The sequence below is a fragment of the Spodoptera frugiperda genome, chromosome 12 (assembly GCF_023101765.2).
Source record: "Spodoptera frugiperda isolate SF20-4 chromosome 12, AGI-APGP_CSIRO_Sfru_2.0, whole genome shotgun sequence".
NCBI lineage: Eukaryota > Metazoa > Arthropoda > Insecta > Lepidoptera > Noctuidae > Spodoptera > Spodoptera frugiperda.
The window spans coordinates 714,200-739,135 of NC_064223.1; the positions used below are offsets into that span (position 1 = coordinate 714,200).

The window sequence follows — 24,936 nt, forward strand, 5'->3', positions numbered from 1 at the left end:
TTATTACCCTTAGTAGCCTTAATATGAGTTTGCTTTTCGTTAAAAGTAATAGAAACGAGAGCGCGTTCCGTGTTCTAATTGGTTGGTTTATTTGAGCCGGCCAATCGATTATTTTAAGCGTGAAGTAAACTCATACTAAGGGTACCTACAGTTTTGTAATCGTAAATTGTGAATTCTTGCAAAATAACCATAACAATTTTCAATTATTAGCGATCAACTATTGTAACGTTAATTATGTGTGACCATGTATTAATGTTAGGCATAAGAATGTGTGAATATGTAAAATGTGATAAATAAAATTAATTAGAATTAACTGGTTTTGTTTTACTGAGCACATTAATGAATATCATCTTTTCGTCAGGCGTGATTTAGTTCTAAGAGGTAGAGAGGCAGTTGTTCTGAACAATTTGAAGTACAAAACCCATAAAAATTAATGAATTAATATTGTAATGGTACGTCCACATCTACCGAATGCAGCATTCACTCCTCGCAAGCAGCTTGCGAACACATCGCAAGATAATCGCAGGCGGTTCGCAGACGTCGATTCGCCCAGATGAGGACACATCGTAAGAACACAATCATATAACTCTAGCATAATAATCCCACCGTGGTTCCAAAAAAACAAAAGAAAAATATTTGTCAACTCCGTTTGCGTCAGTACAAAAGATTGATCATAATGCCTCAGTGATGCTGATGTTATCTATTGTTGATTTTACGACCCCTAGAGATTCTATGGCAAGCAAAAATCTACAATAATGGCTCGTTTATAAAGTAGTCGTTAGCTTGTAGGATTTGATAACAGAGTCTGACAAAGTACCTTCGAGAAATTGACAGTAAAATCGTTTGAAATTTTTCTCAATGTATGGTAATTATGTATAATAAAAATTCTAACATACCTCATCCCTCTTACACTCCTGTCCGGGCCGACGTTTATGCCAGCACCGTGCCGGAGTGCCGGCGGCGCGCGCGCTGTATGCGCACGCGCACGTCCCGCCCAGACACAGCGCCGCGCCCGGCGACCGTGCGTCCGGCAGTCCGGCCAGGCCGTCGCACTGCACGTCGTACTCACACGGGTCGTTTAAGGCTTTTACGGCTGTAAAATGTAAAAAACCATTGTTATTTGGACTGTGTTATTTTATAGATACACCCATCGGTGTTTCTATATACGTAATAGAAGAAGACTAATTAATCTAGTCATCACTGACGAGAAGGATATTGGGGTTCGAATTTGGAAAAGTCCGATCGGAAAAGTTTTATTTGGGGCATAATATTCTGTAAGCAAACTCGTAAAATTCTTAATAAAAAAGGTACTAGTATAATATCGAGCATCATATTGAAACACAACCTCAAATTGTGATTTAGAGTACCTACGTCACAATGAGTTGAGAAATTGATGAAATGTGAAGACTCACAATAAATAATTAAATTTTTCAGGCAATAACACATATTACCCATGAAGTACCTATGACCTCGGCCCCATTTTATACTAACTGTCTGATAGTATTCTAATCATCAATTAATCACAAAAGCAGGTGTAGGCCCTTAAAATTAACGCCCCCACATCAAGGGCCTCGCTAATCAAATTACTATAGTAATCATATTAAGGGCTTCTAACACGTTGTACGTGATTCCATTGAAGGGTCTAATTAGTGAAAGATTTCGGTCAAGGATTAGGTTTAATAAGGTGATGAAATAAGGTCACATTTCAGTCTCATTAGACTGCCTCGTTGGTCGACTGGTCGCAAATGTAACTGTCGGGCAAAAGTTCTCGAGTTCTGATCCGGAGCTGCGGAGTACCTAACTGGTTTACCGGGGCTCAATAAGTCTGACACTCCGTCTCGCCTCTCCCAAGGCGAGAGAAGTCATTGGATGATTTACCCCTCAAAAAAAGGTGGTCTCGAGTTCGATTCCCGGGTGTACATAGTACAGTGGCACATGTGCCATTAATTATTAATTTGCACTTCTGCCTACCCCTTCGGGGGTAAGAGATGTGACGTTTGACGATTTATTTGACTTCAGATTTCAGTTTGAAGCGGTGTAACATAACTATCTCGTGTCATATGGCCCATAGGTAGCAATTGCTACTCACATTCAACACAGGAGTTGGTGCCATTATGAGCCACCCAGTTGTCCCTGCAGCGACACGTGCCTCTACACTCCAGACCTGCGCCGGCGCACTGCATCTGATCCTCACACTCCTCGCCTAATGTTGCGTCGCGGACACATCTGCGGGTGATATTAATGTGGATCAGTTTTAAATTAAAGAAAGAAGATTTTCGATGTGAGCTGGCTGGGTATCATTAGAGTAGATTTAGGTTTCAGCCATGATCGTCCCACTGCAGGGCAAAGGCCTTCCTACCCTCGTTCCACTCCTCTCTGTTTAAAGCGTCTCTGGGTATCATACAAGTATTATTTTCAAGAGATAAAAGAGTCATAGAGAGGAGCTCATTGATATATACCAGTACCCTTAGTACGAGTTTTTACTTTACGTTGAGCGAAAGCGAAATGGGTGCGTTCGGCGTTTTGATTGGCTGGCTTGAATGAATTAACCAATCAAAGAGCCAAACGCGCTTTCGTTTCGATTACTTTAAACGTAAATCAAAGTAAGGGTATTGAAGTAACTGTTAATGCAATTACTAACCTCGTCCCATTGTCCCTAGGACTGAACTGCAGCTGACATGTGCAGTATCCTCGCACGCAGAACGCCTGGCGCTCGATGCTCTGGTCTCCCAAATAGCAGTTTTGGTCCACCACGCAGCGGTCGCCGATAACTGGAATACAATTAAATGTATATTATAATTAAAAATGTGTTTAATTAAAATGTCATACTAATTTAAGACTTTTTAAACTTAGCAAACAAAAATCACACTAATATTATAAATATGAAAGTTTATTTAGATGTTTGGATGTTCCATCAATCACGCTGAAATTACTGAACGGATTTTGATGAAATTTGGTACGTAAACAGACAGGATATGAGCTGACTGAAGTTAGTACAGCATAATATTTATGTTCAAAAACTAACCGGCGGTCTCATAACACCTGTCGTCTTCGAAGTGCGCGTTGGGTGCGCAGGCGCATACTCCGTTGGTGCACTCCGAGTGGATGCCTGTAGTGGAGTGACACTGGATGTGCTGCACGCACTCCTCGCCGATACGAGCCTCTGGAAATTAAATAATTTTAATAATGTTGAGTTTTGATATTTATTTTACAAGTATGTAGTTTAGTGAGTTAGTTAGACGTATCCAGAGTAATCGTTTTTTTATGGTATAAGCCGGTAAAAGAGCAGACGGATCACCTGATGATGAGTCCATGGGATCCGCCCATGGACACCCAAAACACCAGAGGCGTTATAAGTGCGTTTCCCGCCTTTTGGGGGTTAGGACTTTAAGGGTTGTTAGGGAATCGGGGATTGGGAAGGCGGCAACCTCACTCACACAAGGAAACACAACGCAAGCGTTGATTCAAGTGGTTTTCTGTGGGGCCGTGGTATCACTCCGGTCGAGCCGACCCATTCCTGCCGAAACATAGCTCCCCCCACTTAAATATTGATTACCTCAGATCACTCAAATGAACTAACACATAGAAAGAAAACTAAGAAAAGTGCCTACCTTTCAAACAGCCCTTGTGTGTGCTATTAACAGCTGCGTACACGAATCCATCCTTGCAGACACAGTAGCTGTTCAGGCGACAGAACGCGTTGTCTGGGCAGTCCATATCCACACTGCATACATTGCCTGTCCGACCTGTAACAATTTAAATATTATTTTATTAAGTTTTTGTTTAATGTAACCAAGAATTGTATTGTGAATCTGATTGAAAAGGTAACCTTTGGAGTTTCTTGCTTGTTCTTCTCCATAGGAATCTACACTTCGGAACGAGCGAATAGCTTCACTAGAGGACTGACTGACAGACAGCCATTTTGTTTTTTTTTGCGCATTTTTCCGCGCGTCGAAAATTTCTCAGTAGTAGGATGGAGTCTGGAATTTTGCCCAGTATATGGCAATAGACTCATCCTCCTCCTCCATCCTATTACATGAGACTTATTACACAAAAAGTTGATGTACAAATCGTACATTGTACAGTGGCATTACGTGCCGTAATGTGCACTTCTGCCTACTCCTTCGGGGATAAAAGGCGTGACTATACGACCATATTAGCACTTATTATATTATTATTGATGACGTCATTAACTTTTGTACATTCCTTCTGTCTAGTCTCACCGCATACCTATTTCGTTCCACAGAAGATATGGAAAATATATGAAATATTGCAACTAATTTGCAATTGATTAATGTATGAGATTGTTCATGTTACTTCAGTCTTAATGTATGTAGTCTATTGTTAAAAATGAAGAGAAAAATGAATGCAGATTGTAATGAATTCGTTTCGAAAATAATACATTTTGGTTTTATTTTTGTGAGCTAGACCACGGTTGCAGATAGATGTGAATGTGATTTTAAGAATTTGAAGATTGAATATGAAAGATTTCAATCATAAATTTCTTAAAATAATAATATGTTTTTTTTTCTGAATATAATTAATAAATATCATGACTGCTGACCGAAGCCTCTTGTCACATGGAGAAGATTTCAGCATTAATCACTACGCTTACTAAATGATCTCAAACACAGGTTTCCTCACGATATTTTACTTAACCGTTTGTCAGTGGTGATCAGATCTTAGAAAGTACATATAACTCGAAAAAAGCCAAAGTACTAGCCATGTGTGGGTTTCGAACCCGCATACTAAAAAACAGTGCCTTAACCCTCTGGGCCACCTAGAGATTGGTAGATTTAAATATCTAGTATGCGGCTGAATATAAACTGCAGATACAGCGATGCAAAAAACAGGTAACTAAATATTTTGCACTTCATGCATCGGTATTTACTTATAGATAAATCATGACAATGGATTTATTTCAGTGTCACATTGCAATCAATTCTGCAATAAAAATAAAATATAAAGAAGTATGCAATACGGTCACAGTCGTATTTTTAGTGTGCCACTTTTTCCGCATTGAAATATTTGACTACCTATAACTTATAATAAAACTCCGTGAGACTTCCGTGTAACCCAGTCACTGTTTAAATAGGTACCTTTTAAAACAGTCAAATATTTTCCTCGAAATTTTTAATAGTTCATTTTTCCCCCAGAGATGTGCTATGCTCCGTTGCTGTGGATGCGCTTGGCTTCCATCAATCATATTCATTGGTACACATAGCATAGTGTACAGGTGGAAACGAATTCAGCTAAGCTATGTTTTATATGACAAGATGCATCGCATACTCAAGCTGCGCATGTTCCTCGCACAGCTACATAGTTTAGTTTCAGTGGAAACGGTCACATAGTTTCACAGCTTAGCTATTACATCTTCGTAGCATAGCTACATAGCACATCTCTGGTGGAAAAGCACCCTAGGCCGAATAGTAACGTCAGAGTAGAATTTATTTTGTCACCGCTTCTCCAGTCTCCTTCTCTTTCTGCGGATCATCTAAGAGTTGACTCAGAGACTAAACATTTGACAGAGACAATCAGTAGCGATCTCTGATAAACCTGAACATTTTAAACTGCGATCTCCAACCCCCTGCTAAGCCTACAAATGATAGCAAACCAGTATTTAGAGTATCTGTACCCTTAGTACAAGTTCGCTTTACGTTTAAAGTAATCGAAACGAGAGTGCGTTCGGCGTTCTGATTGGCCGGCTCAAATAAACCAACCAATCAAAGCGCCGAACCTGATTTGGGGCTGAAGTCCAGCAGAGGACTGTTTATGGGCTTCTTAATTTGAATCCTTATGTTAATAATTACAAGTCAGTGCATAAAAAACAGTCCAATATTTGCAAAGAAAGCATTACACTTCTTATTTACCAAATAAATATTGTCTCATTTTCCCCTAGTTGATATGACAACACGGAAATTATTCGAACTGATACATTATAATAGATTATTATCAGTTACTTGTTGATAAGGTTGTTTGCACACAAGTGTAATCAATGTAAAACAAACATATTACAAGTGTTCACTATTTTATGGCCAGCAGTGTACGTGGCTATATTTTTTATTGGTTGAAGGCCATTTTTTGTAGTATGTTTGCAAGGTTGCTCTATTTTAATCCGTTTTAGATAAAGTAGATTGTTTTCTTACCATTTTATTGCTTTGTTTGGTAAGGTATTATGAGGTTTAGATAAATTTGTCTACTGCTAAGTTTTTTTTTTAATGTGCTGGTTGATTTGTTAGTAACTGCTATAATTATATTAAAACTAGCTATCCCAGCAAACTGTGCCGCCTTGTTTTTGTTCTCAGCTTCTAAACCTTTCATTAACTTCCACCAATAATTCAACATCAAAATTAGCCAAATCGGTCCCGCCGTTCACGAGTTTTAGCGAAACTAAGTAGTGCGGGTCTGCGGACGGTGAGCAAGGGTAGCTCGCCGCCCGACCAGAACCAGACCCGTGCGTGCGGCGCGTCGCGTTCTGCGCGCGCCTCAAAGAGCCATCAGACCACCACAGATGGGGCCCAGTAGGGCTGATGCCTAATCCGGAGCTGCGGACTACCTAGCGGGTTTACCGGGGCTCCGGCTCGATGGGCAGGAGTAGGAACGGGGTGGTTTTTAGTCAGTAAGAGTCTGACACTCCCTCTCGCCTCGCCCAAGGCGGGAGAAGTCATTGGATGATTTTCCACATATTATTATTAATGAAGGTTTTGTACATGGTAGGTACTCCATGGTACTCCATGTAAGTATTATTGGCGAAAAGTGACTGTAACTTCTAAAGCTTTACCTCTATGTCTGTCGCAGCAGAAAGTATGTCACGATACAAAATAATTAAGAAATACATAAGATATTTAACGCTAGCGGCTCCGCTGCCTTGCTCCCAAGTGAATATATTTATACGAGTACTTTATAAAAATATTATATGTAGTAATAAACATAACGTGATTTGTGATTAAGACTTTCAGCATATAAGTGTATCTTTAGTTGGGAGTCCAAATAAACTAAATAAAATAAGGTATGCTATTTTAAGGTATTGCGCAAAAAAGGATTTAACAGATTTATAACTCCAAACTAATTATTTACGCCTGAAGAGACATTTCAATTGTTTTTTTATTTGCACGAGTACCCACGAGATTAAAAAATGGGTAGTTTCTTTCCTTTGTGAGATAAACGCGGTTAATCTATTTAATCCGACACGCTTTAACTGTGGAAACCGGGTATTTTGATAGAGACCTTACAATTATTTTAGAGATCTGTGTTTAGGAGACTCACTTGTAATCGAGAGAATCGCTAGAGGCGTATATTCGAAAATTTCGAGACTGAATTGTGACCTCTGAGTTTGTTTCGATGTCTATTCTAAAGAGTGGCCCGATAGAATATAGCACCATTTAGCATTTAGTTCATTTCAATATGTCAATTGACGGTCAAAATAGCTGATCTAAGTCTCTGTTTGTCGAACCGGAGCTGCGGACTGCCTAGAGGGTTAACTTGCCTCGCCCAAGACGGGAGAAGTCATTGAATGATTTTCCCTCCTCAAAAAAAACCTATGTTTGTCATTGTAGAGTAATCCGAAAGCTTTGGATTGATCACTTACTGTTTTTGACAGAAAATAATAACGAACTAGCACAAGTTTTGTGAAAAATCTATAGTTATAAATTCAAAGATTTTTAATTGAGGCAAACTAATTATTTTGGCTGTAAAACTTTAAGAAAAACACCTACGGAATCCCCAGATTGCTTACCAACTCGAGGGTTCAATATTTTCCAAGTTTTGAAGCCTCATTGGCATCAGTGGAACATCAAAATAGATTACTGGTTTAGTAAAGTTACTCGTGCGCAACAATGTAGATGTTACATTGCGATACTATGAAAAAATGTGCTAAAAAAATTAGATAGAAAATTGTATTATAAGTTTTATAACTTACGTTGTATAATATTAAATTAAATAGGTTGAAGTAAGGCTTAGGTACTTTTACGCAACTGTTCAAAGCGTTTACTAGATCAATTTCGGGCCACAACAGGGCTTATAACAATTTTGAACAAATCGTGCAACGTCACGCCGTTTATCATCGAAGGGGTAGGCAGAGGTGCACTTTACGACACGTAATTGCACGCACGCACTTTCATCATTTGTGTTACGCAAGTCCCATGTAATAGAGGGTGAGCCTATTTTTAACAAATCGTAATTATTTAAAAACTAAATACCTACGAGCGATCATTATTAATTCAATAAAAAATCTACATTCATTATCAAACTAAACTAAGACCAATTATTATAACTGGTAATTAAAACAGACGAAAATAATAAATTTATATTAGTTCCTCAAAAGCATAACAGCCCAATGATCCGTATCCAAATAATTTTCAATCTTTACCCTATAATCATTAAGCATAAAATACCGTAACACGAAAATAGTTATTATTGGAAATTAGAGAGTGGAATGAAATCAATTTCGCCCGGTTTTCCGTAGTTTTCAATTAGGCGTGTCCATTTGCCGTTGGATACCGAATTTAGGCTACGTTTCCATTAAATTAAAGTCAAATTAAAGTCAAAATCATTTATTGCAATATGGTTGATGACTAATTTTTATTTTAATGTCCGTCTTCTAGATTATATTAAAACATTAGACACGTATTTTTATTATCTCATGGAAATAAAGACTTTCGAAGATATATTGATCCATTCCTTTCAAAGGTGTAGATTCCTATGGAGAAGAACGAGCAAGAAACTTGATAGATTACTCTATTTCAATCAGTACCCTTAGTAGGAATTTGCTTTACGTTGAACGAAAATAAAACGAAAGCGCGAATATTATAATCTAAATTGCGTATACGCGACTATAATGTAAGTATAGATAGAGATGCGCGCGCGCAGGTTCTTCTTCGGTTCAAATGTAACGAATCAAGTGTTGCAAATGGTACATAACGGTTAGAATCTTTAGTTGGTACTCAGGTATGATGGATTTTAAAACTTATTATATATACAGTAGGAGTTAAATTTGAATGAGAATGATAGGTAGTTGACAGGAAATTATGATATTTATTAATTTTAGATGTAAATAATGTTATTTCAGTTTCTGAACGGTATTGCTTTCACCACATTCTTATTTATTTTTGCGTAAACTTATTCCAGATATATTTACAGTTATAAGTAACAATTATTGCAGGCTAACGGATGTTTTGATATGAATAACTTAATCTCACAACATGTTCTTAACAAATGGTATGTCGAACAAAAATTTCGATTTATTTTGCAGTTAACTACCCATGTTGCACGGCACTAAGCCAATCGGGAATCACATCACGGTTTACTATTATTATACTATATATTTTGTAATACATTCAAAATTCGAAATGTTACTTTATTAACTACAGTAAAATGGGGTGAATAGGGATCGAGAGGTGAATAGGGACAGAAGAGTGGGTGAATAGATACTATGAAGAATTTCCCTATACCTATTCACCCCTCTTCTGACCCTATTCACCTCTCGAACCCTATTCACCCCATTTTACGATACTTAAAAATACTGAGAAAAGCTCTACTATGTAGTTTCGAGTCACAGACTTTTCCTCATGAGCAGCGTACGCTGACGCGGTGGCGTCACGCAGCCTACTAAGTATTTTATAACATAGTCGTAGAGTCTATTTGTAGTATAGGAATTGATAGGAACGATAGATAGATAATAGCCTACTTATAAAGCGTTACTCAGTAACGCTTTTTAACGTAAAGGTTTTTTTAAAGAGACTTTTTTTTATAACGTTGCCCCACTTTAGGATTTTCTCGTGGGTCGTGGGTGCAAACGTACCCCTTCCCATACACATAACACCCATGCCTGAAACGACAATTAGTGGATCACACAAAGAGTTGCTCCGTGCGGGAATACCACACATGCAAGGGTGGTGGACTATCAATACCTATTTAAAACACAGTTTTATCAGGTCGACCTATAAGTAACTAGCTAACCATCGGTTACACAAGTACTATGACTCATTCTAGGGTCTAATCATTCACTAACTGTGTGAGTGAGTGCCATCGCCTTGTCCTCTTTGCGTCACGGATAAGGCAAGGCGAGGCAGCAATTGAACATGTGATAGCATACATCAGTATTCTAGTAGCAAGGAGGTGATTTAAAAGATGTTGGATGCCATCACGCTTGTGGAAGGTTATCTAAGTCGTAAGAAGTACCTAAATAGGTAGGTCATAGTGTAGTATTTATGCAGCAGCGTTCTTTGATAATCCGAAACCTTTTATACTAAGATCTCGAAAAAAAAACTGTCAATACGCGGGTTTTCTATGCCTATCTTGAAAAAATGCGTGACGTCAAGTTATTTATCTTACTAATAATATTATAAATGCGAATGTTTGTGTGTATGTCTCTAACCTGAGTGCCAAGAGCGGAGAGTATGGAAAACTCCTCCTAAGTATGGGGAAACCGAACTATGGGCGTGCTCTACCAAAGAGTGAGGACAGTGGAAGGTCATGTTCTTTTGTTGCTGATAATATCCTTTTTGATATCGTGGTGGCCCGGAGGCTTAAGACACTCGCTTCTCATGAATGAACGCATGGGTTCGAAACCTACCAACGGCAAAGTATCAGTATGACTTTTTCCGAGTTGAATTCTAAGAATTTGAATTACTAAGACTATTTACATGACACCACTGACTAATGGTCAAGAACAACATCGTGAGGAAATCTAGGTTTATAATTTCTGATTATAAGTTTGAAATCGCCAACCCGCATTGTGCAAGCGTGGTGATTAGTGCTCAAACCTTCTCCGTGCGAGAAGAGGCCTTTGGTCAGCAGTGGCCACTTATACTTAAACTGTTTATGATGATCTTTTTTGTATTGTCACTTAACTATGTACTAAAAGTTTCAGTTCAAAATAAATAAATCACTACGAAAAACAAACAATGCCTTTTTTTCGAATTACTTAAACAACATGAACTTCACGGGAAAATCGACCTTATTAACGTTTACTTAGTGGTACATGCGGAACAAGGTAAACGGGTCCGTCAAATTGACCCGATATAATTAACTGTTAGAGATAACTGGATCAGTAACTTGTATCTTTAAATAACTATATCGATAAAATCTGCGTTAAATTAATGTAATGTGAGACGGATGAACGATTTCTAAATAATTATAATTATTAACTCGTGGGAAGTAATTATTTAAGTGATACGTAAGTATTTATTTATGTAATGTGTGTATTTCCTTTATGATTGAGATAAAGTTTGAGGGCATGGCGCGGTGGCTGGGCAATCATGCGCATGCCCTGGTTGGGCGCCACGACACAAGAGAAATGATTAAGGTGGGATATTGTCCAAAAAGTAAAAGTGAGGATGTAAGGATGAAGGATGTATTTTCGCAAATAGATGCATTGAACAGAGAGGAAATCTCTTGGCAGACGCCAGTCAGGGCTCCATACTACACTACGGCTCGAGACATTTGAAAACTCCATGAAAATATCATCACAAAAATATCTATCGGTCAAACTATGATGGTAAATAAATATCTCATATGTCAAGTTCTGATGATACCCTATCAGGGTTACTGACCATATCCACTTAAAATATTTTGACCGCTGTGCTTAGAGACTCTGATTAGTCGAGAAAGGCGTAACGCTCTTTAAAAAAATCGTTTACATGCCATACTCAGTGCACAGGACCTAGGAACTATTCTCATCTAGACAGTACACAGTACCTAATCACTCATATACCTACATACCACGTGTGATTTACAGCCCACAAGATTGATAAGCGTGACAAGCAAAGGTTGCTCTGTTTGCCGACCGAGTCAATGGCATAAAACTGTAAGCCTCCACGCAAATATGTCGAAACGGTATTATAGTTGTTGTATGAACATATACGTCTATGTTGTTAAAGTTTATTATTTAGTTTTAGTATATAATGCTGTTTAATATTTAGTTTAGATACGGTAATGGTCTCTAATTTTTTGTTGTAAATGGTATTTTTTAGTCTTTGGTCTTTTTACTTAAAAGCTATAGGTAGATAGGTCATATATCACTTAGAGAATTCTAGGGGAATTCTCACTCTTTATGAAATTAGTAAATTTATAGAAAAAGTGCAATGTCAGGCTTAGTAGTCACGACTGCAAGGACCCACATCAAGAATGAACATAAATTAAAATAGAAATAATAGAGAAGTAAATTGGTTTGTTCCGTATCAATCAGTATGTCAAGATTCTTACGGTAATTAGGATCCAATAATTCAATGACCGATGTAAAACAATAGAGAATTCCTTGCACAACATCTGTGGCGAATTTAAAAATTATTCAACTCAAGAATATTATTATAAGAATATGAATATTATTCTTCAGCTGAGTGTAAATGTATTTAGTCCATCAGTTAGGTAATGAAAAACATTTTGACACGTACTTTTTTATTTTGTCATATAAGATAACAATACTTAGATAAAACGAATTAAAGTTTAGGAGTGGGAGCAAATACATCATTTCTATGTATAAAATGTAACTAGAAGTGACGTCACGCGATATATCTTCGAAAGTATTTGTTTCCGTGAGAAAATAAAAAATACGTGTCTAATGTTTTAAAATAATCTACAAAACGGACATTAAAATAAAAATAAGTCATTTACCCTATTATGTGGTAATGTAGCATTATATGGCAAAAGGATTATTATTAAATAAGTACATAATTATAATTATGTCCATAGTTATGTAACATTCAGTACATAATGCTTGTAAAAGTATACCTAAGTATGAAACAACTTAAATGTCAGAACCGAAATTGCGTACAAAAAGCAATTTCAGATACTGATTTTAAAATAATAATCGTTACAAAATTCAATAATGGCCATTATGTGGTACAATGTACTTGGTATTTATACGGGTACATAGGTACTTACGCAAGCTAAATTACATAACGTAAGTTTTTTATTGTAACTTGCAAACATTTTTTTTCTCTAGGTTATAGGTCGGGGTGCATGAGGCCGCTTTATGGCGACAGACTCGCTGACAATTTAAATTGGGAAATAATATTATACATATATCATATATAACATAAATGTATATGATTTTAATATGTGGGCAAATAATAACGCATCTTTATACCTTTTGGAGAGTACATAATAATTAATGTTAAACAATACAAATTTTTGGAATATTTAATTTTGAATTTATCTAACAGCAAAGACACATAAAAAACGAATCGCTAAAATACATAGAAATAAAAAAAATATTGAAATAAAAAAAAATAACAAAAAAAAACTACTCACGTTTTTCCGGTCCTTGCCCCAAAGCGAAGCCCAGAAGGGCTAAGAAAACAATTTCCCATCCCTTCATTTTCCGAAAAGGGTTCGGGGGCGATCGGCAAACGTCGGGAGAGGTCGGGCGACACTCGGGACCGCAACTCACGCGCACACCAAGTCACGTCTAGGAAAAAAGGTAAAATAATTATAGTAGGTATAATGAGAAGATAAGATAACATTATCACATCTCTATGATTAATGTGATAGGAAAAATACTCATCACGAGATGGGAGGGGAGTGGGGGGACTATTGTAATAAAATAGATGAGGCTGTTCTATTTGTTAGATCAGGGATTTGTAATGTGATGTAGCTAAATGAGTAAATGATAACTTTTTGCTAGAGACGAAAAATAGATTTTCTCAATCTTGATCAACCTATTGACCCGTAGCTTTTTGCCTACAATCTGAGAAACTCCTTTTTTGAAGTCGGTAAAAAATGGTTATATTCCTAAAAGATTTTGAAATGAAGACACAATACAAAAGATGTGTTGCAATCGCGTTACAGTTTGTGTTACAGTCACCGAAATCTACAAATCCATTACTGCAAGTGTCAAAAGATCGATTCATTTTTAGCGCAAATTACTAACTTACACCTAAATCCGTTCAACCGTTTTTGCAGCAAAAATCTAGCTAGAACTTTCTCGTATCTACTAACCGAAGTTTCGTTCAAGTGAGAACGTTAGTCAATGCATTTTCCCAACAAAAACTTGACTAGTATAAGTAGTTGCCGTCGCGTCTAAACGCAGCATCGGTCATGTGACAAGTAGGTAACACGCTTCCCTAGTTATCTAGCCAGTAGACACAGAGTCAGCAAGTTGTGTAGGTTTCTTAATTAGCTATAGGTCTATCTTGTCGTGTGGTGATAGTAGAGGAGAATACTTTTTTATCACCAGTCCTAATTTTCCTGTCGGTGCGATGTCGTAAATCATAATTGTTAGAGCCAAGTAATGTGCTACACAGATGAAAATCTTCTCTGTGTATCAGACTCTTATTGACTAATAACCACCCCGTTCCTAGTCCTGCTTTTCGAGTCGGAGCCCCAATGACTTAGTAAGCAGCAAATCCGGGTCGGCATTAGCCCTACTGGGCTTCATCTATGGTGGTCTGATGACTCTTTGAGTACGCTTGGGCCTGGTTTTGGTTGGACGGCGAGCTACCCTTGCTCCCTGTCCGCAGACACACACAGGATCTTCGACAGTGTTGTATTGCTTTATTTACGACTAGCCCACTTCTGTATTTAGCTAGTCCACATTACTTAGGACATTACCAGGAAATCTCTACTACCATTACCAGCCTATGTAACTAACTTATTTAACTTAGATTAATATAAAGGTAAAAAACAACAATGTTATCAAGAATTAATGCTGTGAAATAGGCCACTATGTCGTTGGTTCGATAAGAATTCTGTGCATGTCTACACCAACCGTGACGTGCATGTGGCGCCATCTAGTTTGTAGCGGAGGAATTAATAGTAGAGAGTAGAAAATTCTGTTATAGTATAGGCAAGGACTTACTGAACTGATTTAGGTCGGTTCTAACCGGCTAATTTAGAAATCATGGGGGGAGGTCTATGTTTACCTGTCTTGTGGCATCATCACACACAGTTAGGAAAATAAAAATTTGTTAAATCCTGTCGCCTGATTGAACTTACTCATCCGCACCACCCATGGACACTCATAACACTTGAGGAGTAACAAGTGCGGAACCGATCAATTTGGTTGAAAAATTATTTTCAGGATGAGAGCCTAACAATCCAATACATTTTTTCTCAACAATCATTCACTAACTAACAAGGCATTCTTTACATATAAAACTAAATCACTTCCCACGCTAAATAGTTCGGTTAACACGACCATTACAAGATGTTTATCGGCCAAATGATACACTAGAACAAATCGAATGTATTAAATTGTAGTCAGCAGCATGTCAAGCTATACCACTATCAAACAAAAATCAACTTTATATCTTTGCAGTAAAGTCAAAAATCGATTGAAGTGGTTTGTGAAATTGGGATGGTTTGATGTGCTGTCGACAAATAGTTTTAAAACAATAGTTCTACTTGTAATGTATGTAGGAATGTAATTGCATCGTTTTCGGTTCAGCAGTTTCGTATTCACACGTTGTGCGCCGGAGCACGGAAATGATTTTAGTGAAATTATGTATTAGAGTAAATTGTTATCATTTGTCTTTGTGTGGTCATTGTCTTTTTGGTAGAGTAGTTTTAAGTATGTGTGTTGTAGATAAGGTTTCAGGTTTGATGTTCGGGTTAGAAATCTAACCTTTAAGTATGTGAGTGATAATGTAATGTCTATAGATTTCGTCAGTCACTCTCTGACAAAACTGTCGTGGTGGCTCGGAGGTTTCACCATGCGTGAAGATGCGGGTTCGAAACCTACCAACGGCAAAGTGACTTTATCCGGATTATATTTACTTTCCAAGATTATTTAGACACCACTGGATAAACCTGGTTTATCCATTATTTCTGATTATAGGTTTGAAATCGCCAATCCGCATTTAGCAAGCGTGGTGATTAATGCTCCAACCTTCTCCTTGTGAGATGAAACTTTGGTCAGACGTATCCATTAATAAGGTTGTTGATGTTCTCTGACTCTGATAAAGAAACTTTTGGAAAACCTTCTCATGTAGACGAGGCCCACAGTCCAGCAGTGGCCTATCACTAACTATTGATTAATGGATGAATATCCATCGGAAAAAATCTAATCAGTACATAATAATATTTAATACATAGAAACAAATAAGTAAATGATATAAAGTATAGAATTACTCCAACATTACATTCTACTCAGGTTGGTTACACGCGTGTTGCATTCATGGTTGCGTAAGCGCAGGTTTTTGTGTTAACTGCAAACAAATAACATTCCTTAGAAAGTTGGTTATCGGGTTACTACTAATCAAGGTTATTGTATTTTAGTTTAATTATTTTAGATACTTAATTGGATCATTAAATCATTTTTTATTACATTAGGATTATAGAATGCTAATGACATATTTCGCTAAGTGTAGGTAATTAGTCATTACTTTGACAACTATTCCTGATTTACTAAAGAGTGTGACGACAATTGTTTATACGTGCCGTTGTGTAACATCTGTCCAGACCATGTGCCACCGGAGCTGCAGACTGCCTAGCGGGTTACCGCGGCTCCGGTTCGAAAAGCAGGAGTAGGAACGGGGTGGTTTTTAATCAGCAAAAGTCTTATACATACTCCCTCACGCCTCGGTCAAGGCTGGAGAAATCATTGGATAATTTTCCTTCATATATAAAAAAAGGCTATGTGCCAAAAAGTGAACAATTTAAAATTATAGCAAAAAAATATTTACAAAAATAATAATTAATAAATAAAATGTAGTTATACTAGACTATTAACGACTCAAATATTTGTATCCGACTTTGCTTCCTAACTATTGTGTTACCAAGTTTGTAACCACAAAATCAATGAGTCAAGTAGATATAGTACCTAGCTACATAACACAGAGGTGTTATGTGGGTTAACCACAATACATAATGATCAATTTGTATACAATTTGTACCACAGCCAGAATCACGCTGTGAAAAATATTGCGTACTACTTACTTACGATATTATAATTATACAGGTTGATGTTATTTGGTAATGAGTTTTAACAAGTAGACGGTGATAATCGGTCTCAATTAGCAGAATAAATAATGAGTTAGTGAATCGTTTAAGCTCCGATATGGGTTATGTACTACATACATAACCTCACGCCTATCTCCCATGGGGATAGTAAGAAACAATGGAACGCCAATTGCTACGAATCTTACATACTTCTTTCGGTTCATCTCTAGAATCTTTTTTTTGTATAGGTACTCATTAGGTTTATTTGTATCACAATAACAAAAATCAGCTGTTAGCAGCGAGATGCCCGCGCCCGCGTTTTCGGAAGACTAGTAGGTATTTTGGAACTTTACGCGCGCGTGCTAATGAAATTTTGTTGTTTTGTTATTGTGATAAAATAAAACTAATGAGTATACAAAAAAAGTTTCTTTAGGAAACTTTAGGAAAGTTGTTTGTTATCATGAGTACAATCACGTGTTTAAATATCGTTCACTAATTACCAGTGACCCATATTCACATCTTCCTACACCTTTTGGAAATAAAAGGTAATGTTATACCTTATGTACGTAATGTTCAAAGCAATTAAATTAGAACCTTAATATCATGCTATTAGGTACAATATTTTTTGCTTAATGATCATGATAATACATTTTCAAGGATATTATTTTAATTTGGGTCTGAAGGTAGAGCGTAGGTTCAACCCTTTATTTTGGCCCGTTGGGTACTATTTGGTTGATTACATAAACTGGACTAATGAAAAATTAACGCTAATAGGTACCTACAGATAAATTTTTGTTAAAATCATCCGTGTTTTTAGGATAGTAAAATAGCAATTAAATTAATTTTTTTCTGATGTGGTCAAATCCTTCATCCTTTTTTATATAAATTAATGAATAATAATGAAAATAATCTTCATAAGTATTAATTGTTTGCGCTTTTTAAGGTTAAAAGGGTAAAAAAGGTGATTGGTATATACTTAAAACGTACGAAACAAGTAAAGCGACTAACGGTCAACCAATTCTTTAACCAACACAACACATCATTCGAAACCATCAAAACGACCTTCAATCATTAAAAACAAAATTATTCAAAACCAAATCAACGTCATCAGCACAAAATCATTAATTAAGACTCAACATTAAAATTCTTAGCACCCATTGATATCTATATCTATCAAAAAAATGCCGAGTCACTCAACTAAATAACGCTTAGTTTCAGCTACACCCTGTGCATGAATAGGTTTGTAATAAAAATTACGAAATGCAAGTACTAATCCGAGACAGAGTTAAAAAAAAGGTTTTGTATCACGATAGATCGTGACGGTTGATAAAATGCGTGCGCTTGCGTCGGTATCTTCACTTCGGACAAAGATGGCCGCGGTTTGAAGTCTGGGTTGTGTTTTGGTTTTTGTTATTGGGATGTTTAAGTGTAGATTTGTGTTCTTCCCTACAAGTATTCCAAACCTACTTTTTTAAGGAGTGAAAATTATCTAAAGATTTCTTCCGCCTTGGGCAAGGAGAGTCAGACTCTTACTGACTAAAAAGTTAAAAGCCATCCCGTTCTTACTCCTGATTTTTGAGCCACGGCAACAGGCTGGGCAGTCCGCAGCTCCAGATTTCATACCTTCTTAGGATTTTCACTTGATTATTGAATTACATGGAGACAGTTTCAAAGCTTATTTAGTTATATGAGCATTTCATTATGGTAAGCATGTATGTGATCTGCAAACCTTAGTTATGGGGAAAGCCCGCTACAACCTCCCAAAACCATCGCAAATTCTGTAAGCCAGGATCTACAGTAGATCCCACCATGAAAATACCGGAACACTGAAGAAGAAGAAGATATATCTTCGAAAGTATTTGTTTCTGTAAGAAAATAAAATATACGTGTCTTATATTTTACAATAATCTATAAGACGAATAGCCTAGTTGTAACTTATGCACTCTAATAGCCATATGCAAGGAGATATCATATTATAATACTATTATTCCATATTATACTAAAAAAACATAAAAAATCAACGTTCTTGTCCTACTGGGCTCCCTGTGTCATGTGTAGTTCAGTTGCTGAACAATAGAAACCGGACAGTGGACTATTGTGCACAGCTAACCACCGTGACGTGATGTATGCCTCTAATGTAATTAGCTGAACTTAATTAATAGGGGTCGTTGACTTTGTTGGGTCCGAAAACCCTTATTGGGATTTTGCCATTTTTGGGAATGACTTGGAGTCCGTAAATATGTATGGTACTTATTGGATATAAAAATGTCGAATGAAGGGTGTTACTTGAATATTACTATTTATTGTCTTTTGTGGGCGATCTCGTGATTGTTTTGAGGTTCATTGAAACTGGAATTGTGTTTTTTTTAGTTATTACTAGAAATATCAAGATTTTATTCTAACTTTCGTAAGACATATTAAATTAATTATTTTGTTATGCGCTCTACTATGAGTCTCTAGCATGGCTTGAAACTAGTCGAGATCCTCGTCAAACAGTTACGTGAGTAAGCTGACAACATAATAATCAATGTGTCAAGATTGTTCAAAATCTGATCTAGAATAAAATTTAGAAATAAATGTGGAGGAATTATGAATAGTTATGAGTTATTTTCTGTATTGTCCCTACACGTCACAATAGCAGATACCTTGACATTAATTAATTAACATTTATTAGCTAAATGCAATATAAATTGGCTGTAAAATAATAGTAGGTACTTAATAAGTTGTTATATCTTATTGTAGTTATGAATCATCATCTATTTGTAAATTGCATGAGTCAATGTCGTGTTACATAATAATATGCATTCTGTGTTTACATACATACATAAAAACAATTGAACAGTGTCATCAAAGTGTTACACAATTGATTGAACTGCATGAGTAGTGTCCAAAAATAATATGACGTCATTTGGTTTATAAATCTAGAATATTTCAGGTCCTCTTATACCTGTAATGTCGTAGAGACAAGTACCAATCTGACTCATTTTTCAAATCATACGTACTTTCTAAGATTATTTAGACACCACTGAAAAATGGTGAATAAGACATCGTGATACCTACGTAACGATTTCCATCAATAATTTTACCTGCTCATACTATAAAAACATAAAAATATTACTTGAATTCACTCACAGGTCGATTGAACCATAACCATAAAACTTGCGGTTAAAAAATAATCACATTGCAAAACGAATTTTACGAAGATTTGCGTAAAAAAATCGTTTTTCAAGCGAAAAATTAGCTCGACTTTCTAAAAATTGTTCACGCTGTCTCGATTTCAGATTATAAGTAACGAAATATTATATTTTTAGAGTTTAGTATTGCATGTCATTGACACATTGGGCTTTAAACGTGGTTAAGATGATCGTGGCTAAATTTGGTAAAGTTGAGAGCGAATCAAATCTACATGACGTGTAGAAATTACTGTATATTGCTGATTGGATATTTGATACATAAAACGAAGACGTAACTATTTGATATAAAAGTCATGTCATCAATTTTAGAATGTCTTTGATGTAAATATAACAGGTATTTAATTACGTGTCGCTACTTTAGCTCTCTATTTTAGAGAAACATGATCATTCAATATTTGTCTAGTTTGAAAGTAGCAATAAAACTTTAACTATGTCTTAAATAAATACTTACTTTAAAATAATCTTAACACTTCATTTAAAATCAAACACACCACTTGATATACACTTAATCACAAAACCCACACTTAACCGCCGATTCAATAGTAATAAAACAGTACAACAATTTTCCAGAACATTAAAATTAATCTTAATATAACTAGTTGATTTATTAATCTAAGGTTAACGCACGGTGCGACCCGCCTTGTACAAACTCAAGTTAATTCAATATAAACAAAACAAAACACAACACAAACGGCTTTTAATAGAATTTTACGTGTAGATAAAAATAACGTGCATAGTACCGATTCTTATCGATAAAATATCGATATCCGATAACGATTTATCGATAAGCGGTGTTTATGTTTTACATATCTACGTTTTTTGTTGTATGTAGAAGAAAGATTTATCTAAAGAGTCTTTCTAATGAGTTCAGAATGTGTTCTTTTTCTAGCGTTCAAATGCGTGGTTTATCTTATCGATTCGTTGTGATTGTTTTTAGAACTGTTATATCGATAAGATTTTCATTTATTCCTTGTATCTATAATAGGAAGTAACATGACTACACGTTTGGCTATTCCAGAAGAATAGATTGATGTACAGGATGAGTTGTATTAAAATGATCCTGAACCCAGGTTAATGAATTTTACACTGTACGATGCAAGTGCATGATCATGAGAGTTATAAAACTATTAGCTTCTGCCAGCAGCTTCGCCCGCGGAAAAACTATCCTATGTGTTATTCTAGACCCTAATCTACACCTGTTCCAAATTTCATCTCGATCCCTTCTGCCAATTAGACACGGTTGAGCAACAAACATACACACAAACATTCGCATTTGCGCATATTACTAAGATAGTAAGATTACTAATCTACCAACACCTTCGTAAAATATTACAGAATTGCTAAACAAACAAAGCGAAATCCATTGAAAATTTCATTTAAATGAGTAATTCAAAATTGCTTGATAAGATTAGATTAAATGCAGGCAAGCCTAACCTAAGTTCAATACTACACGACTCATGGACACAGTACAAACAATTTGAATCATCACATAATAATCCACACCTATGTGTTTTAGAAACTAAATTATTATAATGCTTGCTTCTCCTTCATAGGGTTTAAATTATCTGTATCAATATAATATATACACCTTTTTTGTTATATAAAACCTTGCCCCATATTTAGTTTTTCTCCCGTGTCGTGTGTGCAAACATACAATTTCACATATACATAACACCCAGTCCAGAAACAACAATTTGTGGATCACACAAATAGTATGCAAGTAGTATGCTCCGAACAGGAATCGCAGTCGGTTGCCCAGCCACCGCGACAACCGTGCAGTCAAACTGGACTTCCACTACTGGACTACAATCTTCCTCCATATACGAGGACATACCACTACCTTTACGTTTGGCACGCAAATGGAAGATTACAGCTCAAAAGATTCACTTATTTCAGGTTCATCACTAAATTCTGTCACTGAACACTGAACACACAACATAGTTCATCCGTGAGCAATATAATCCATTCTTCCAACATAATCCATCTGTTGCTGTGCTGAAATATCGAAAACTCATAGAAACTATTAAGTATGGTAAATATCTCGTATCGAGTTCTTATGGTATTGTAAGTGTTAACTAATTACCATTGAGAAATTAAATGAGTTTTGTCAAACATTTAAGGCCTTTTAAACAGTAACTGTAGTACCGGAAATGAAACCTAGCATTTAATACCAGCACTGTATTTATAAGCTAATGGTATCAAGTCATATTAGAAGTGGTTAATTTGCTATCTCGTTATGACAACTGAAAATTACTCATTTCCTTTGAACATACACAACTTTCGCGGTAAACTTGACGAGTTTCCTTTCTAAGTAATCCTACACGTATCAACTTTATAACTTGCTCAAAGGTCTTTTCTAAGCCACGGCTAATTGAAAAAGTGTAAATGTTTTCATTATTGATATTGACCAATCTTACAAAAAGGCAAAGCTGAATTTCTGTGTGTAATTAAACAAGTCAAAAGTATTGGTTGCTAAACCACAGTGAAATAAAAAGGAAAGTTATGTTTTGGTAGGTTCTAACTGCATGGACATATTAATCTACACCCTTTCAGTCCAGAGCTGTGGACTACCTAGCGGGTTTACCGGGACTCCGGCTCGAAAAGCAGGAGTAAGAACGGGGTGGTTTTAGTCAGTAAGAGTCTGATACTCAATCTTGCCTCGATCAAGGCGAGAGAAGTCATTGGATGATATTTCCCCTTGCAAAAAAGAAACACCTTTCAGTAATTTCGCGTGAAACAAACTTCTTAATAAATTATCGTCAATTATAGGACGTAATCTACATAGCTATAATAATACCAATAATAATCATCATCATCGCTAATCACATCACATAATAACAGCAAAAAATATAAACAAAAACTAAAAACAAATACTACTAACATACACTACTCAAATTGACACGAAAATGACTCACAAATCACAATAAACATACGAGTAAAAAAAAACATACCTTTAAACAAAAAAAAACACAAACAACGAAATATCACAATAATAACATATCACTATCGAACACGAAATGTCACAAATATCATTATTTATGATGGGAATAACTCGCGTGCACAGCACTAGTCCACTGTTAACGGAATATACGTCTGTCACTCGCGTCGGGCGGCACAACACTGGCTGCCAATGGCATTAAGGTGGACCATAGACGTATGTATTGCTGATTAGATGATCGCTCGCGAATTTAATTTCATACCTAACTATTTTTGTATGGACTTCTGCATTCGAATGGATGGTTGTCGTTTCTTGTTTTTGGTTGTAAATGGATTTGTTTAGAGAAATTTTTGTGCATTCTCTAGCTATAGAGAGAGGTGTGTTATGTTTTTCAGAAATTACCGCATTTGCCATTTATAGGTCATAAATTTTGCTTACTGATTTTAGTGTTATTAATTTTTTTTAAAGATAGAGTTGGCATTTGCATATCTAGATGTTTTTTTTAAACCTAGATGATTATAGTCATTTTAAAAGATACAGTCGGTATTTGCGTTCCAAACTTCAGTGGAAAAATTGTTTAACCCTTGAAAAAACTGATAGGAGAACGAACTTGTAGTAATTCTAGACTACACTTGTCCTTGCACATCTACATCAATAAATAAATCACCAATAATAAATACTAAATGGTAGCTAATGGCTTGTAATATAATTGATAGTAATCACTTGTTGCTTACCAAGAACACTGATAACCCACTGATTGCTTTATCAATAAACGTCAATTTAATGATAACAGAACTGTTAACACGATTTTATTCCTATTGTGTGTCATCGAAATTCGTTGTAAAATACGGTACGAAATTGCAGACAAAATAGTGACGTCACACTCTTGTCGGCTTTCGCCTAATTAATGAGATGATTTATATTCCAAATTGGATGCGGTATTGCATCTTTTGTGACTTTCAAATCAGCAAGTCTAATCCAGGTGCTAAATAGACATTAGTAGTGGGAAAAAAATGCTGTATTTAAGGGGGGGAAATCATCAAATGACTTCTCACGCTTTGGGCGAGACGAGAAAGAGTGTCAGACTCTTACTAACTAAAAACCACCCCGTTCCTACTCCTGCTTTTCGAACCGGAGCCTTGGTAAACCCGCTAGGTAGTCCACAGCTCCTGGTTGGACATCGGCCCTACTGGGCTCCATCTGTGGTGTTCTGTTGGCCCTTTGCGCAGTATGCGATACGTCGTACTGATATGATAGACTATAATGATACTCTCCTATAAATTCCCCTATTCTGTAATGAGATATCGGATAATCTATCATTAAGACAGGAAAACCCTGTGTAAACACAGGGACATCCCTCTCCCGATAACCGTTTGACATTACCGATGACCATATGACATCCAATACATATGATGAGGATGGTGATAATTATGAGACATAATTATATGACATAAAGTAAAGACTTTCCAAAACTAAACAAAACTCGAACTGCATTTTGAAACAGATCACTAAAATCCTAGAAATATATGTAAAACTAAAAAAAATCATCAGACAATAGTGATCATTTTACAACAAGGTCAATGACCTCACATGACAGCATGGACAAAAGCCTTCCCCCATCGAAATTCGACTCCACTTTCGTAAGTAAAAGCGCAATAAAACGCACGTAACAAAAGTATCGGCGCCTGCGCAGCGTCATGCGAGCAGGATGCGCGCGCGCACCGGAACGTCCGCGCTGACCTTGAACGACGCTCTACTAATGTAACTGCTGTTTTCTCCGCATACTACAGATTGTGTGTCTTTGTAGGTTCACAGAATATATGATTTGATTATATGGAGATTGTGATATTAAAAAACTGAAGCGGAGTTCTTAATTGATTAGAATATAATATCTAGAAAAGCAGTGTCATATTCGAAGGGCTGAAT

At 36.3% G+C, this 24,936-nt stretch overlaps 1 protein-coding gene across 2 annotated transcripts in view; it reads right to left on the reverse strand.

Moving 5' to 3' along the window:
- LOC118262821 (prion-like-(Q/N-rich) domain-bearing protein 25) overlaps nt 1-24,936 on the reverse strand; it is a 39,165-nt gene that overhangs the window by 745 nt on the left and 13,484 nt on the right. Inside the window, exons 1-7 of one of the 2 annotated variants that reach the window (XM_035574435.2) lie at nt 23,024-23,203; nt 13,252-13,408; nt 3,612-3,746; nt 3,026-3,163; nt 2,642-2,771; nt 2,090-2,226; nt 897-1,093 (exon numbers count right to left, since the gene is read on the reverse strand). In XM_035574435.2, coding sequence (XP_035430328.1) covers nt 897-1,093; nt 2,090-2,226; nt 2,642-2,771; nt 3,026-3,163; nt 3,612-3,746; nt 13,252-13,318 — 804 coding nt within the window. In that variant the 5' untranslated portion in view covers nt 13,319-13,408; nt 23,024-23,203. Of the gene's footprint in view, nt 1-896; nt 1,094-2,089; nt 2,227-2,641; nt 2,772-3,025; nt 3,164-3,611; nt 3,747-13,251; nt 13,409-23,023; nt 23,204-24,936 lie in introns of those variants that run through there. The other variant, XM_035574436.2, reaches the window with a different exon arrangement.